Source organism: Halichoeres trimaculatus, unplaced genomic scaffold (assembly GCF_033239565.1).
Source record: "Halichoeres trimaculatus isolate MK-OKI-2021-1 unplaced genomic scaffold, fHalTri1.1 fHalTri1_scaffold_15, whole genome shotgun sequence".
In the NCBI taxonomy this organism is placed as follows: Eukaryota; Metazoa; Chordata; class Actinopteri; order Labriformes; family Labridae; genus Halichoeres; species Halichoeres trimaculatus.
The window spans coordinates 23,321,742-23,337,674 of record NW_027437193.1 but is presented as its reverse complement, the minus strand read 5'-3'; the positions used below and the strand labels follow the sequence as shown (position 1 = coordinate 23,337,674).

The 15,933-nt window shown below is 40.1% G+C and overlaps 1 protein-coding gene across 1 annotated transcript in view; it reads right to left on the bottom strand.

The window, feature by feature from the left end:
* clstn2a (calsyntenin 2a) overlaps positions 1 to 15,007 on the bottom strand; it is a 245,459-nt gene extending 230,452 nt beyond the window's left edge. The window contains exon 1 of the mRNA XM_074688978.1: positions 14,789 to 15,007. Coding sequence (XP_074545079.1) covers positions 14,789 to 14,861 — 73 coding nt within the window. The 5' untranslated portion in view covers positions 14,862 to 15,007. The remainder of the gene's footprint in view (positions 1 to 14,788) is intronic.
* Between the last annotated feature and the right edge of the window lie 926 nt (positions 15,008 to 15,933).

Sequence of the window (15,933 nt, the reverse complement as noted above, 5' to 3'; positions counted from 1 at the left end):
CTTGGATTTCATCCTCCATGCACACACACACGCACACACACGCACACACACACACCTAACAAGACTGTTTGAGTAAAAGACAAAAACAACACAAATGAGGTCATTAACTCCCTGGAGAGCACTTCCTGTTACAGTGATGACTGCTTTGGAAAAGTCAATATTCAAGCAGGTGCTAAGACACAGCATGTTCTGACGTAATCAGGCATGATTTCAGATGTCTGACACACATCGTCAGCATAAGAAGACACTTCCCAAATGCTCGTTGTCTGACACTGAAGAGCGCTCCTTCTCAGACAGCTATGGCTTGAAGATGGACCTCACTAAATCTGGACCTGGTCTTTGATTTTCTTCCTTTTTGCTGTCTGGACTACATTTGTTGCATCAACAGCTCTTTCTTTTGTTGTGCAGCTCTATGTGTCTACTCATTGTCCACTCTGAGATTTTTAACCCTTTGACCTTCAGCTCTGGCTAACCTCTTCCTCCTCTTCTCTAGTGCAGGGGCGTATTTAGTCGTTTGGGGGCCCAAGGCAAACCCAGTCAATGGGGCCCTCCATGTCCTTGTAACTCATCTTCCTCAGAGCTAAACTGGCCTTCCCTGGGTCCACTGTCTCTTTCTAAGAATCAAGGCATGAGTCAGTGCTAATCTTGTACATGGTAACTTAACGCAACTGAATGCATTTCCTCAAGTTCGGTACTTTAGTTTGATTTTGAAAAAAGTGAATAAATAACTTAGTCCACTTTGTCCTGGATTTGAAATCTTTTATGGTTAATTGACAGCTTATTTGTCTCACAGTGGGGAATTTACAGAGTAACAGTAACAAACAAGAAAGTATGAAGTGAAAAACACTACAATAGGTAAATATTGAAAAAATAATTTAGTACAGAAAAAATATGTGAATATCAAGCACAACATAAAACTGGAAAAAATCTACTGAAAGAGGTGATATTTACAGTTACCATACTTTTTGGTACTATTATTTTAGTAGTATTAGTATTACTAGTATTTTTATTTGTCCCCTGTCCAGTGAGTTATGTATCCAAAAAAGAGATTTTGTACAATAATGTTTATCACCAACTCAAAAAGTTTGATTTTGAGAAAATTATCCTGATTCCTGGGCTAGATAAAGTCCTTAAAATCCTAAAAGTCTTATATGTTTATCTCAGAGCTCCGAGCAACATTGTTTTTATTTTTACTCATCTCCCTGGTACTTTGCATACTGCCCCAAATGTTTGGTTAAAAAAATGCCATGTGAAGTTATACTCTTCAAAAAAAGTTACTTTTTCTCTGCACATGAGGCAGGTTTTATTCCCCATAAACGCCATAGATATAATCATTCTCACATTTCTCCTTAAGCACTCTGTACCTGATAACAACTTTATTTTTGCCTTAAAAGAAACCTATTACTTTAACGCTTTGAAGACATAAGCAGCGTGCCTAGTGTTTTTTTTTGTTTGTTATTTCCACTTATATTAACGTGGTCATGATGCTGCATTCAACTCAGAAATTGGATATTTCTATTAACGGCTGAGAGTTTGAGACCCCTGCTTGGGGCCAAGTCAAAAAATATTCTTGTTAAACTCCAGGAACAGCAACAGGACAATTATTCCATACTTTCCTGAGTGATAAACTACATTTCTTGTTCCCTTTATATTTGATGTGATTATCGCCTGACACACTAACACAAAAACTTTGTGCTGCTGCGTGCAATATTAAGTTTAAAAGCATGCACAAGGTTTGGAGAAAAAAAAAAGGGATGCAAGGAAAAAGAAGAATGAAAGAAGAATAGAGAATGTTTTTTTTTATATCTTGAAATATATTTCGGAAGTAAAAATTCAAGGAGATCAGCAGAAAATAAACAACTCTCTTTTATTCCCGCTAGTCTGACTCAAATTTAATCAAAAAAAGAGCATTTAAAAAAATATTTCAGGCAAACTGCAGCTTGTTTCACATGTACTGTATATATATGAGTGGTTGTTAATTCTATAATATGTAGCAGTCAATAATAAGCTAAATGTTTTCTGCTCTCAGGCATGCAAGCTAATGTGCTTTTATTTGCCCTTTAATATATTTTCAAACTCTTTTTTAATCAGTATAAGATCCCATAAATAATAGGAGCCAAGAAACCATGACAAACCTGATTGAAGGTGTTTCAAGAAAGTATAAAGGTTTATGATTAGTTTCAAAGATAAATTTTGCACAAATAATTTATTACACACACAAAAAGACACCACAGAGAAATGTGTTTTACACATAAAAACACACAGATCTGGATGCTGCAATGTCACCTCAGAACACAGTCACACTTCATAACTACATCATCTACATGATTTATGTTTGCAGAGGTAAAAGAGAGAAGGAGTGAAAAAAAGAGAGGGTGATGAAGGGAACAAAAGAGGAGACATGAAGGGCAGTGACAGAGGTGAGGACATTCTCTCTGAGGCTCTAAAAAGGCAGCATTACACAGGAAAGAGGAGTGTAAATGTGATTCGAGAGGAGAAACTGGGACATTTGCACTGATACACACAGAATCCAAACTCCTCCTGTCTAATGTTGTGTCTCCAGAAGAAGAAGAAAAAGAGTCAATGACACAGACAGATGAGGTGATGGAGGGAGAGTCATAGAAGATTGACGGAGAGAAACAGAGATAACCCGTCCTGACTGATGACTCATGAAAATTAATGCTTTTCTTCTGGAGGACGTGCTTTCATTTTCCCTCCCTGCTGTGATTCCTTTCTTCCTCTGCAGCGACTGTAGCTTCAGGTACACCAGGTGCACCACTATCTGTATGCACGCAGTCTAAACCACACACACTCTGCGTTTCCAGGCTGGTTTGATGTTTTGTCTCCTCTCACATTAACACCTTTGTTGTTTCAGAAATTAACCGTTTTTCAGACACACACTGAGATTCCTTTCAGGCAAACTATCACAATACTTAAAAGAGCTCCCTATGGCGTGACTTACAATGACACCAGTGATGTTACACCATGTAGTTTCACTTTGTAGCCTCCCTTTCCCATGTTTCCAGCTGTAGAACAACGCTGGAATGGTATCTCCTGTTGAAGAGTACACAGCTCTTTCATGGTTAGAGCAGGGGGGATGAGAGGCTTTGAAAAAAGCCATTTCAAGCCGTATGGTGCGGCTCTGCGCTGACTATTCAGGAGACCCACACAGGACGACTTGAAAGAGAGATGAAGGAGATGACTCAATCCGTGAGTGCCTGTGTGTGTGTGTGTGTGTGCCTGTGTGTGTGTTTGGTTGGCAGAGACCACACTTTACAATGTTAACACATATCTTTAGGTGTACAAATACACAGCAGGCTAATCATTTTCTACTGGAATTATAATTAAAACAGCGTGCAGTGGTGCGTGTCTTCATAACTTCAAGCTTTATCACCAGTCACAACAGAGCGCTGTCTATTATTTAACACAGGATATCAAGGCCCGCGCGCAGAGAAACAATACACACCATTTCTAAGATGCCAGCTCCTGGGAATGCGACTCAGTTCTGTCTGTAGCAGCAGCTGAATATTGCTGTGTGAAATCAAACTCCAACCAAGAGAAGTCATTCCTTCAAATTATTTGTTCGTATCTCTGTCAACACTGCGTCAATTCACCTCAATGCAGTGTCAGGATCTGCAGTTTGACCACACATGAAGCCACAGTTAAAAGCTGCTAATTTGGAATCAATCATTTTCATTTGGGAGTGTCTGTACCGCCCAGCCCTACATCTATTCTCTGCTTTAAGCTGATTGGCTTCTGGCAGTTCTGGTGAGAAACACTCAGGATTATATGAAAGACGTGTGTGTCCTGAAATACAGGTTCAATGTATTTCATACATAAATTCAAGTGTATGGAAGTGAGGTGTTACATTTTCATTACCTGAAATAAAAATAAAAGCAAGGCTTTAAAAATGATAGCTAGAACTGTATTGTGAGTTTACAAAACTTTATTAAATAAACTAAGCTGAGTTTTTTTTCTGTCTTTGTAACTCTTTCTTATACATAAACTCACTATTTTGGGTTGATATGAGAAGACTTGGTTTTCTGTTTCATTCCAGTTGGTGCATGTGTACAAGCAAGCCCACATCTGCAGTGTCTACTAGCAGAGTGTTACTGGCAGCGAAAGCTGGGGGAAAGCAAGATGAGCACGAGACAACAGTAGGGCAAGCAACACATTCTTGGTTATCTCATTTCTTAAAATGGTTTGATGTTGTGAGTTTTATTACGCCGTGCTTTTTCTGATATTTTTAAATCATCCCCCTGAAGGCTTTCCCATGTAACAAAAAAGACTAAAAACTGAAACCAGGGCCGGTTCTAGACAGGCATATATGAGGGGGCAGTCAGAATTGTGAAGGGGGCATGATGTGTACACATCATGTTTCAGCCAAGCGGCAACCTCCAGTCTGAGAATATGAGACAATCCTGAAGAGCTAAAATCTGCTGTTTCTGGAGTGTCCGCTTGAAGCTGGCTCTGGAAGTAGGGGAAGTCACAAACACACCAAGCCAAAAAAAGACGTTTTCTAAGCAGAAATTAACCTATTTACAGCCTGGTTCAAAAAACATCTCCTGTCTGAGTCGATAATTCTACTACCGGTTCCCACTGTAGGGAGGGTGAATTTTTTTCTAACTCAGCCGTTCGGAGGATATTAAGATCGCAAACTCCTCCAATGAGAGGCACAGCTGAGGGTCACGTGACGGCCGGCGCCCTATGACTGTAGGCGAAGCCCTTGCCACTACCAATATGGCCACGATAGCTGATGTGCTTCATTTTCCATTTCAGAAACAGACGGGTGACGTTGGCGAGACTACGTCAATGTTTTATACAGTCTATGGTTCCAGCACTTTTATATATATATATATATATGTATATATATATATATATATATATATATATATATATATATATATATATATATATATTTTAAGCAACTCAACAGCTAAGTAATTTTGGTTTGTAAAAAAAAAAAAACACGAAAAACGCTGTAGTTATGTGAAAAAAAAAAAAAAAAAACTGTAAACAACTACAGTCTGGGATGGGTCTTTACGTAGGGGTCTGTCAGACACAGGTCACTTGTTTTCAGTTTGACACATGCAATGGACGTGAGCACCCATCTCTGCTTGAAACGCTGTCACTCCATAACCGTGCTGAAACCCGACACCACACTCTCAGGCTGAGGCGTTGTCTTGGCTCATTTGCATACTGCGGTGTGATTGGGTGCTTACCGAGGGCTGAGAGGTGTGTGCATATGTGTTTGTGTGTGTCTCTGCTGAGTGAATACACGCACAGCGGAGGGACACAGAAGAGAAGGAAGTATTGTGTGTCTTTTTTCTGCGGATTTTTCTGCTACTGCAGATAATTTTGTCAGCCAATAATGTCTGTTAATTTTGTGAGTATATCAAAATGTGCTTTCTCAACTCGTAAAATTTTGATTTGAGGGGGCAAGGCACCTATTGAAGGGGGCTATGCCCCCTCTTGCCCCTGCGTAAAGCCGGCCTCGACTGAAACTAACAAAAAGAAATTTAAAACTAAACATTTTCAGGAAATAAAGTGGAAAACTTACTTTAAAAAATTAAGTCAAACTTAACTGTAATGGGGAAAAAAAAGTCAAAAAAGAAAGAAAAATAAAAACTAAAGAAAAGTGCACCTCTATAATAACCTTGATGTGTACACACTCAGCACGTTAGATAGTTCACAGACTAACTTAGGCTGCTTAACAAACAAGCAGTGCCAAAAAAGCACGGTCTGAGCTTTGGAATAGTTTGGGTTCAGGTACACCAACGTCAGACAGAAAGAAGTCCAGTGCACAACTTCCAAAGTTCAAGGTGCTTCGTTGCATGGCAACACAACCAATTTGTACCAACACCTGAGACAGCTCAGATAAAAGTGAGGAGAGCATGTACGAGAGGCCCAGGCCGGCAAGTAAAGACCGGGATAAGGAAACAGGTAAAGGTTGTTACGCCAAATCAAGCCTTAAAGGAGCACAATAAACATTCACACCTGGTTTCAACGCCTTCTCTGTCATCAGATCAAACATGAATACGAGCACTTAAAATTACACAGCAATCACAGATTGCAGTATCAACAGCTATGATTGCAACTCCACAATTGTACCACATCTAAAGATGGATATTAGTGATGTGCAGATCGATACTGAAATATTGATACTTCCAATACCAGCTTTCTGTGCTCTAAATTGATTCTCAAACCAAAATATCGATACTTTTGATACTTCAGTCATTTGAGGTCCTGTAAATCATGAACTGGAACAGTGAAAAGTCACTAAACTGTTGAGAACCTATCCAAATGATACGCCGTTCTGTGGGAACTACTTTTTCTTCGGCCTAGCCAAGTGCGTAATGTGTAAGTGCAGCTGCACGTTGCTCAGTCTGTCACTCACTCACACGCTGTCACAGGACAAAACGGCAAAGTGCAAAAGAAGTTGTGAGCTATTTTAGCTTCACAAACAGCCAAGATGCTGTTTGTGATATTTTAACTTCAGACTGTGCCAGCAGAAACACTTCGGACACAGTGAACCTCCCTAAACACTTTGGGTTGAATCACGACCAAGAATACGAGGCATTTAAGATGAGAGGGACAGAGGACAAGGAGAGCTCAGCGCCAGCTGCTGCTATGGCGAGACAGATGTCTCTGATTGAGTCTTTTGGTGCTGTGGACATCATCCAGGTACAAAGGGAAAAAATGTGGGGCTGTAAAGAGTTGCTAAGCACTGTTGCTATTGTTCGAATTACTAGAAATGGTTATGATATAATTAACAAAATATATATGCTTCAATAGATACCTGCATAAGTTCATCTAGAGTAACAATATGTGTCAGGGAGACAATCTCACATAGGCAAAAAAGCCTAGATTAATTCAGGAAAGGTTCCTAAAGAATTGATCATTAAAAGTGGATACAAACACCAGGTGTCATTAAATTACACAGATTAATTGCAATAAAATATTCATGGTGAGTAAAGATATATATTATAAAAGATAAATGAAAAATAAAATTTAAACTATGAAATATATCGATTATAATTTACAACCTGTCTAATTTTTTTGACCGTTGAATAAATAATTCAAAATGTAAGTATTGACAAACTTGTGAAAAAAAATGTGGCATTTATTTATTTAATTAGTTGTGTACTGGTAATTTCAATTTAGTGGTATGATTTGCGCTCATGTTTTCTTTTCTTTAGATTTACCAGACACATTACATGTATTTACGCCGATACCAGCCTGAATTTTACTCAGTATTGGATGGGAAAGGAAATCGGTGGTATTGAACATCACTAATGGATATCAATATCCAGTTTATTAAGGGGCTGTGGGTACTCCACACAAAAAAATTCAGTCCCCATAAGTCTGGCACAGATAATGTGATATAATGTGACAGCATCAGTAGATCTGGATTGATATTGCAAGCTGACGTCTGGATGAAATCCACATGATGTCTATATGATGCCTAATATTTTGATGACATCAGGGTAACTTTGGAACCAGGCTTCCAGGTTAACATGGGGACCTCATTTCAGGCACAGAGTTTTTTTTTCCCTTTAAGGCATTATTTACTTATAAACTCAATGAAACATTTCTGACCTAGAAAACCTGCAAAGCCACTTTGTGTTCATGGTAAATTCACAGGAGGAATTGATAAGGGAATCAATTAACAATAGGATCAATAAGCAGAATCATTAATGGCATAGCATCAATAAAATCTTATCAATACCTTTCCCTAATGGCATCATGCGGCAGTCACACCAAGGCTCCTCATACATGTGACGTCTGTGAGAGCAAACAGTGAAGTTATTCTGTCACGTTGACAAAAGTTGTATAGGTTTAACTCCAGGGAGAGATTTTTAAAATATGATCCCAAAACAATGCTACCATACCTTAAATCAAACACATATCTTTAGTTTTGCAGCAGCGGAAAGTGAAACTGTTCAAACTTAGTATTCCAGTGAGTGTCTCTGAAACTGGACCAGAGTCACCTCTGTCAATCTGAGAGTCAATCACAGTAGATGGCAGTCAAGCTGGTAATTATGTAAAGTTGTGTTTCCACCGTGTGATTAAAAAGCATTTAGCTGCCTCTGTTGACATCAGGGAGACCGTGCAGCAAACAGCAGGAGCAATATGACTCAAACAGCTCAACGTTTAACTCCTGTATGGAACTTTGTTTCTCTCTTTGTTTTCCAAGAGTCTCTAAATCATTTTTTTTATTTAATTTCCTCTTTTTAACTCCTGTCTCCTATTAGTATTTGAGAAGCTTACTAAGTATAATCAAAAATGAAAGAAAATAAATAATGACAAAAGGGTTTTGAAGGAGTAATAATAAAGAATTCTTTAGCATCCAAGATTCAAAACTTGTTTCTCTTCTGTCCCTCCTCTTCTCTGCCTTTCCTTCTGTTGTTATTACCCACTCTGCTTCTTCTGCAGCACCAGTTCAACCATTTACTGACAAGCAGCCACCTGGCTGAGCTTCACGGAGAGCGAAGTGTGTCTTTCTAAAAGGTTTTTTTTTTCTTGTTTTTTTAAGTGTCAACCTAGATCACTTCAAAGTACAGGGTGTCCAAATGTGAGACTGTTTGTCCACACATTAGTGAGTGAACAAAGATGAAAGTGTATAAGGTGTGTCTCTCAGAAGTCAGCGCCACACGCAGTGTTTATTCACCACATATTGAGCTGTGCTGACCAGAAAGCCCCACCGGGGCCGTTAGACCAGCTGGTGAAATACTGGCACACACGCACACACACACACACGCACGCACGCACGCACGCACGCACGCACGCACGCATGCACGCACGCACGCACGCACACACACACACACACACACACACACACACACACACACACACACACACACACACACACACACACACACACACACAGCCCTAAACACAAACACCTTTTCTCCCTTATACAACAAACAAACTCATTCACACCATCACACATACATCATACGGTGGCAGCACTCCTATTTCACTCCTCTCCTCTACCTCACGCCTCATCAGACATATTATAATTAGCTGTGCTGAGTAATTAACATCCAAATTAGGACTTACATTTGCATATCTGCCCTCATTTGCATATATCTTAAGCAGCACATACACCTAACGATCCTCCCTACCCTTATAAACATCAGTCAAAAGTACAAGGGTACTCCTTCAGTCTCCTGCCAACGCCACTCGTTCACACAAATTTTTATGTACAAGACCTGAAACTAAATGATCACATTACTGCGTGATACTGGTTATCATAAATTATTATATCATTACATGATACTGAATTATAGCATTATTATGTGATGTCAATTCTACGTCATGCTTGGGTTAAGGCATTGGGATATTTTTCTGTTGTTCAGCATTAGGATGATAAAATGATACATATGCATACACAAAGACAGGCTTTACAATACATTGGCATTACAGAAGGAATATTCAGTCTGACCCTCTGGAGATGGCTTCATTTATCACCGATAAGCTGGAGGGGCACGGACGGCTCCATGGATATGAGCTACTCCTGTCCTGATGATTCAATGTCACAAAATAAGATAATAACTTGGTATCACAAAAATTACATGATGATTGCAGATGCTGTGAGGAGGATCTGTTTTAGTTGGACTGCATTGTCACCTTTGGCCCAGAGTCTCACGCTTACTGTCGTGAAGATGTGACTCTTAACAAGGCGTGAATGTTTTGGACTTAAATGAAGATCAGATCTAAACAATTTTCCTATGTCCAAGACAACTTTTACTACTAGCACTATGGTTTGAAATGTGACATCAAGCAAATGTAGGTTGATATGTAGTTTAGTAGCTATCTATATTTACTGCAGCTGACAGCCCGGTGCTCTGAGGCATCTCTGTAACATGCAGGGCTCTAATTTCGTAGACCAGGCGCACTTTGCAAGTTTCCTGCAGTGCCAAGAGAGGCGCACTAAAGGTGCAGAGGAGCGCAGAGGAGCACAGAGGAGCACAGAGAAGCGCAGAGAAGCACAGAAAAGCGCGTCCATGTCTCCCTCCGAGCAAATGGCAGAGAGGTAGGAGAAAAGCCGTGAGTGGGTTTAACACAGCCAAATGCTGTCTTCATCAATTAAATGAGCGCCTCTCCTCGCCTTTAAATGCCCTGCGGCCGAGGCACAGCGTCTGATTGGTCTGAGCGATCCCAGCAGGAGAATGGACAGCAGGGCACATCAGAGGACACGAAGCGCGTCACCGTGTGGGCCAGCTCCCGGGACAGATTTAATCTGTTCCTTTGTCATTAATAGGAGTACAAAATGAAGAGACAGTTACACAGCTGGCTTATCCATTCAGAATACTTTTGATCCACCTGCACTCCTGGTTTGTCATCGCCAAATAGAAGAACCTTTGGTGATATACTGTATACTCTCCCAGTGTCTCCACCTCATCCTCCTTACAATAATGTACTCCATCTTTTTAGATCACGTTAAAAATAAAGACTAAAACAGAGAAATAAGGGAAATCACGGGTAAATCCTGGGTGACATACATTTATTTTGTCTCTTTTTTCTTTGTCTTTTCTCTCCCTCTTTTCTTTGAATTAAATGAAATGAGAGAAGCCAGATATATACTTAGTATCAGATGTTAAGGCTGTTAATTGTTTGACTGTAAGATGTGCATCAAACTTCCAGCTGCTGTCAGGTTAACTTTCCATTATGACGAACGGCTTTAATCTGACTTCAGATGCGATGGGAAAATTAATATAGATATAAATGTATACGCTGGTTCAGACAGTTACATTAACTAGCGATTGCTGTGACTGTTTACTGCATTAAAATGTGCCTGACACTCTGGAAACGTGCCTCTGAGGCTTTGATGACATGTGCACACATGTGCGCCTGTCACCAAATTACAGCTGCGGATCGTGCGCTCCGCTTTGCGCCGAGGATAGACCTGGTTGGAGCTGGCAAGCTTTCAGCGCACTTTCTGCACTGTTTTTGGCACGAAATTGTCACTGCGCCAACATGAATCTGCTGACACCTCCTCCTGGTGCGCCGTCAACTCCCCCTGGCGCGCAGTCACACCCATCTCTGCGCAGACGGTCTACCAAATTGTCAAATTGGCAGCGCACTGCGGTGCACCGCACGAAATTAGCACTGCGCAGGGTGCGCCAGGCTTGCGCCCCCTGTGCTGCACCACGAAATTAGAGCCCAATATGTTAGTAAATCTTGGTTATGTCCTGCCACTGCACATCACCAAGATCAGGAAGCTAAGAAGTAGCATCTCAAAATAACCTTTATTGGTGCAGATAATCTCATTTTAAGTGTGGATTACAATCAGGCATAGGGCTGGGATGATGTGCTTTTCTCCTGATTCAAATCTTTCATGATTTTCGGGGTGCTGATTCCAAGATAGTTCCAATTTTTGCAATTTTTAGTTTGCTTTTTTAACATCAGACCAAGTAAAACAGTTGAATGATGGTAAAGATGTCTACAGACTATATCAGGAGCCATATTTTAACAAAAAATGTGCAATAAAAGTGAGTCAGTTTTTAGGATTTAATCAGGAGATCTGACATCTCTACTTTTTTCCAACCCAGCTAACGAACAAAGACTTAAATGAAGGACTTAAGTCAGAAAAAAAATATCACAATTTGAAATCTTTAAAGGATAAGTTCGGTTTATACAGCTTTTACATTGTTTATAGAATGACCAATTGCCCGTCGGCGCATGCGCAGTTCTCTCTGGAGAGCTGATTCCACTTTCTCCTTTCTTTGAGGGGCAAACGTAAACAAAGTCTTCATCAGGTCAGAGGTCATTACAGCCGCACAGCGCTGTCTGGAGTGACACAGACTGCAACAGAGGACCAACCCGGAGCGGATCATGATGGAATATTGGTGAAAAACACGAGTTTTTGGACGATTAATGCAGTTTTAGGAGCAGCGCTGTCTATGCCCCGATGAATCCCATTATATGGACGTCCGCTGCACGATTTTGGATCTAAATATCTCCCGAAGCACTGCTTGGATCAGGAAAACCTTCTGGGTGAGTATTTTGTTCTACTTCATTCTATAAACAATGTAAAAGCTGTATAAACCACACTTATCCTTCAAACTAAAACTACGGATACCATGATACATCAACTTTTTCTCCCACCCCTAGTCAGGCATATATCTAGAAGGGAGATTTTTTTCAAGATCACCTAGAAACCCCTCACAGCCCCTTTAACTATCATGAATTAACGTGACGATTAATCATCAAAAATGATGTGATACTTCAGCATTTGGAAATAATGTGTAAATTAAGTTTTACAAAGTAAAGTGATAATTCAGTTTCATGAAATAAGTTTAAAAATGTTAGAACAGTTTTAAAGAAAAATCTGAAGAGGTTGGGTAAGAAAAATATTTGAATTGGAGCAAGGAAAAGGTTGGCAACTGAGGTATGCTGGAGAGGGTGAACAGCGGAAATAGAGTGACACTTTCAGATCAGAAAAGACAAAGCAAGACAGAAAGAAGCCTGCTTTACCATCTACACATCTCATCTAAGCCCATAAACCTTTGGAATTGAAGCCATGGCTGCGGAAAGCGCGAAAGCAAGAGACAAAGAGGGAAAAAGAGAGCATGGCCTGCTCAAGCTCAGGGAGAAATAACAGCAAAGAAGAATGACGAGTCACTTTTCTCTTTTTCTTCATGACATTTGCCCTCTGAATGGCATCAGCTCAGCAGAGCGGCACAACCAAACTGATGTGGAGTCATAGTAAGAGCAGCAGTGAGAGGAAGAGGCATGGGGAGAAACAAGAGGGAGAAAAAGGGAACAGAAAGAGCGTGAATGACAGTAAAGAGGAAAAGAGAGACAGCATGAGCAGAGCAGTTCCCGCCAGATATTGTTTCACCAGTCATTGGACAGAAGAGGAAAACGTGAGTTATGCTTCTCTGTTCCCCATCGCTTCCACAATTTATGTCCCAGCAAGGAAAAAGCAGCTGAAAAGACACACATAAATCTGATCTTGTTTTGGTTTTTCCTTCTTTTCTCTCTCTGTCAGCACCCCTCTAATCCTCTCAGTCTGTCTTCTTTGGCGTTCGTCTGCTGTGGTCTTTCCTGACTTCTTATGTAAAGGTGTTCTGCAGCAAGCCTTTGTCTCATGTACTATACTGTATTCTGCTGAGCTTGTAGAGCTGGGAAATATCTACACACACAAAAACTCACTCTCTACGTCTCTCCTGCAGCGAGCAAACACTGAGCCAGCTCACAGCAGCCTTGATCTGTTCCTTTTCAAGCAGAAATAGCTACTCTCAACAATACTAGGTCTAATCATTCTGAAAGGAATCACTTTGATTTTTCTCAACTGAGTCAAGGCAAATTCAGCCAGTTCATAAGACATTCAGTTGCATAATTTATGACCCTCTGATTATGCAAACCCTGGTTGACAGATCGCATTCACCTTTGACAACTGGATGAGTCATTTAAGCCTCTATAGAAAACAACTTTCTCCTCTGAATGAAGTCCAAAGACAGTTAGCCTTCTCAGTGGCTCACAGCCATATGAAGGTCTCTCATAAACAGCAAAAATGATCATGTTTGGTTGAGTGCAGACAGCCAGTCAGCCCTGCACTCTCACTCCAGAGACCCAATTAATACCACTGTAAACCACCGCTGCCCTTCATCGACTTCGCCAGTCAACTGTGTGCAAACTCTGTGTGTGCCCGTGTGTGTGTGTGCAGAAGACAGTCAGAGAAGAAGATACATGGGCATCACAAGGGTGAGATTAAATAAAACACACAGACCATGGGGTGCCCTCCTCACACACTGTTTGATAACTGCATCTTCACATCGCTGCCCGATCAAAAGCACTAGTGTGTCTTCTGTTATCCTCAGCGGTCTGTGCATGGTGCTAATCATTTAACGCTGCAGCTGGGTCATGTGAGGTTGTCTCTAAGACATAAGGTTAATGGGAGATTAGACTTTCAGTCACCTTTTGAAATGGATACTTGCATGCTGATGTGTGGGGTTGTGTCTGTTAGCTGTGTTTATCATCACAACTGGAAGAGGGCATGAATAGTTTTGATCAATATAATTTAAAAATATTTATGTGACAATTAAGGGTTAATATGACTTTGTACTACTCAAAACATAAATTAAATATCAGAATCTTTACTTTTAATATTTTACATCTTTATGTTGGAGTATTGCTTTAACTTTTTAGCAAAAAATATTTAATTTAATATTCAAATAAATACAGGATTTGGGGATTATGTAAGAAAAAAATATAAAGATGTAACTAGTCTAAAGTAAACTAACTGTAGTTGGTGTCTGACGTACATAGCACTGAATAGTTCTAAGGAGTCTTTACAATGAATGCTGTCTTCGTTTATTTATTAAGGTTGTTACCTGATTTTAAGATATTAAAGCTATGGTAGGTAGCTAGGTTGTGTGTGTATTTTTTTAAGCTTTCTGTCGTTATAAAGCCCAAAGCAAACAAAATACTACATGGGTCTTGCTAGCTTTTCTTCCTATTTGTCTTTTATGTAAATTAAGGTTTTCCGAGGTATGGCAGGCTACATCCCTAGAGATTAAAAGTTACTTCTCAACTTGACACCTTTCCTGCTAATTGCATTGTCCGCCAGGATAAAAACAAAAGACAAGAATAACGAAGTTTTTAAATATTCACCTGAACTCAACTAATGACTGACAAATGACCTTAATGGCGACCAACTTTTTAACGGACGGCTCGCGCTCTCTCCTAGTCAACTTGTACAACTCAAAGACGACACCAGTCAAACATTTCGTTGCCAGGTGATTCATTTTCTGTCTTTTCTTTTTCGTGTTCCTACCTTTTCCGCCGACAGCACAGGAGTGGCCCCACATGAGCCAAAACAGCATAAAAGGGACCCCGAGTGTCTCCATGGTGGTCGAGCTGTGCTAATGATGTCTCCCCGTCTTCTCCTCCGCTGAAATCCTGGATCTCCTCTCCCGCGCGAGGACGTATTCAACTGCCAGGCGCGCGAGGTGTAGTCGGTGGGTCAGTGGTAACTGTCAGCTCACAGAGAGAGAAGCAGAGAGGGAGAGGGAGATACCTACGTTCAATCGACGTCAATAAAAGAATGTTTCCGCCACATGGTTTTCAAAATAAAACACACTCAACAATTCAAGATGATATATGTCGAATAAACGTATCACACTGCGGTTGAATGTATACAGGGAGAAAAAGTGGTTGTGTTTCTTGTTATTTTCGGGTAGGTGAACACTCACTGTGCTCAAAAATAGGTTTTTCCTACTCATGGAAATTTGCATACTCTTATATTGAAGAACAAAACAACTTTTCTCAGCAATAATACAGTTTTATATGCCACGCTTGACAAATATGTTTTCAAAGAGAGGGGGGTAGCAGATATTTACAGAGGTTAAGATGTAGGGAAGCGAGGTCTTATAAAATGAGTGTAAATTTGATAGTTTCCGGGAAAGATTGATTTTGACACCCCTGCTGCAACCAAGCAGCTATCGAGTGCATTCTTCTGTTGCTCAATTATAGCTGTAACCTACTTATTTAACCATTAAAATAAACTCAGGTCTTTTAAAAAGTTGGAAAACTGCAGATAACCAAATGTCTGGAATAAAAAAACAAAGCTATAATAAGGCAACAAATTCTGCTTCAAAAGTTTACATTATATTTCACTTATTTGTATGGTAATTGGATGTTTATGTAGGGCTTCATTTGTCTCAGGCATTCACACAGATGCTGCTCCACAAAGAGCACACACACTTTCACTCATATCCCTTACATTTAAACCTCCTTATTATGATATAAACAAGAGCATTTTGGTATTAACTAATCTCATTCATACAGCGATGACACAGCACTTTGGGACAGTTTCAGGCCTAAGTGTCTTGCTCAAGGATATTTGCTTTTTTCACATCATCATAACAAAAAACTTACAAGATTGGATTTCAGAATAGATCAGGACCCCTAACTTGTCAA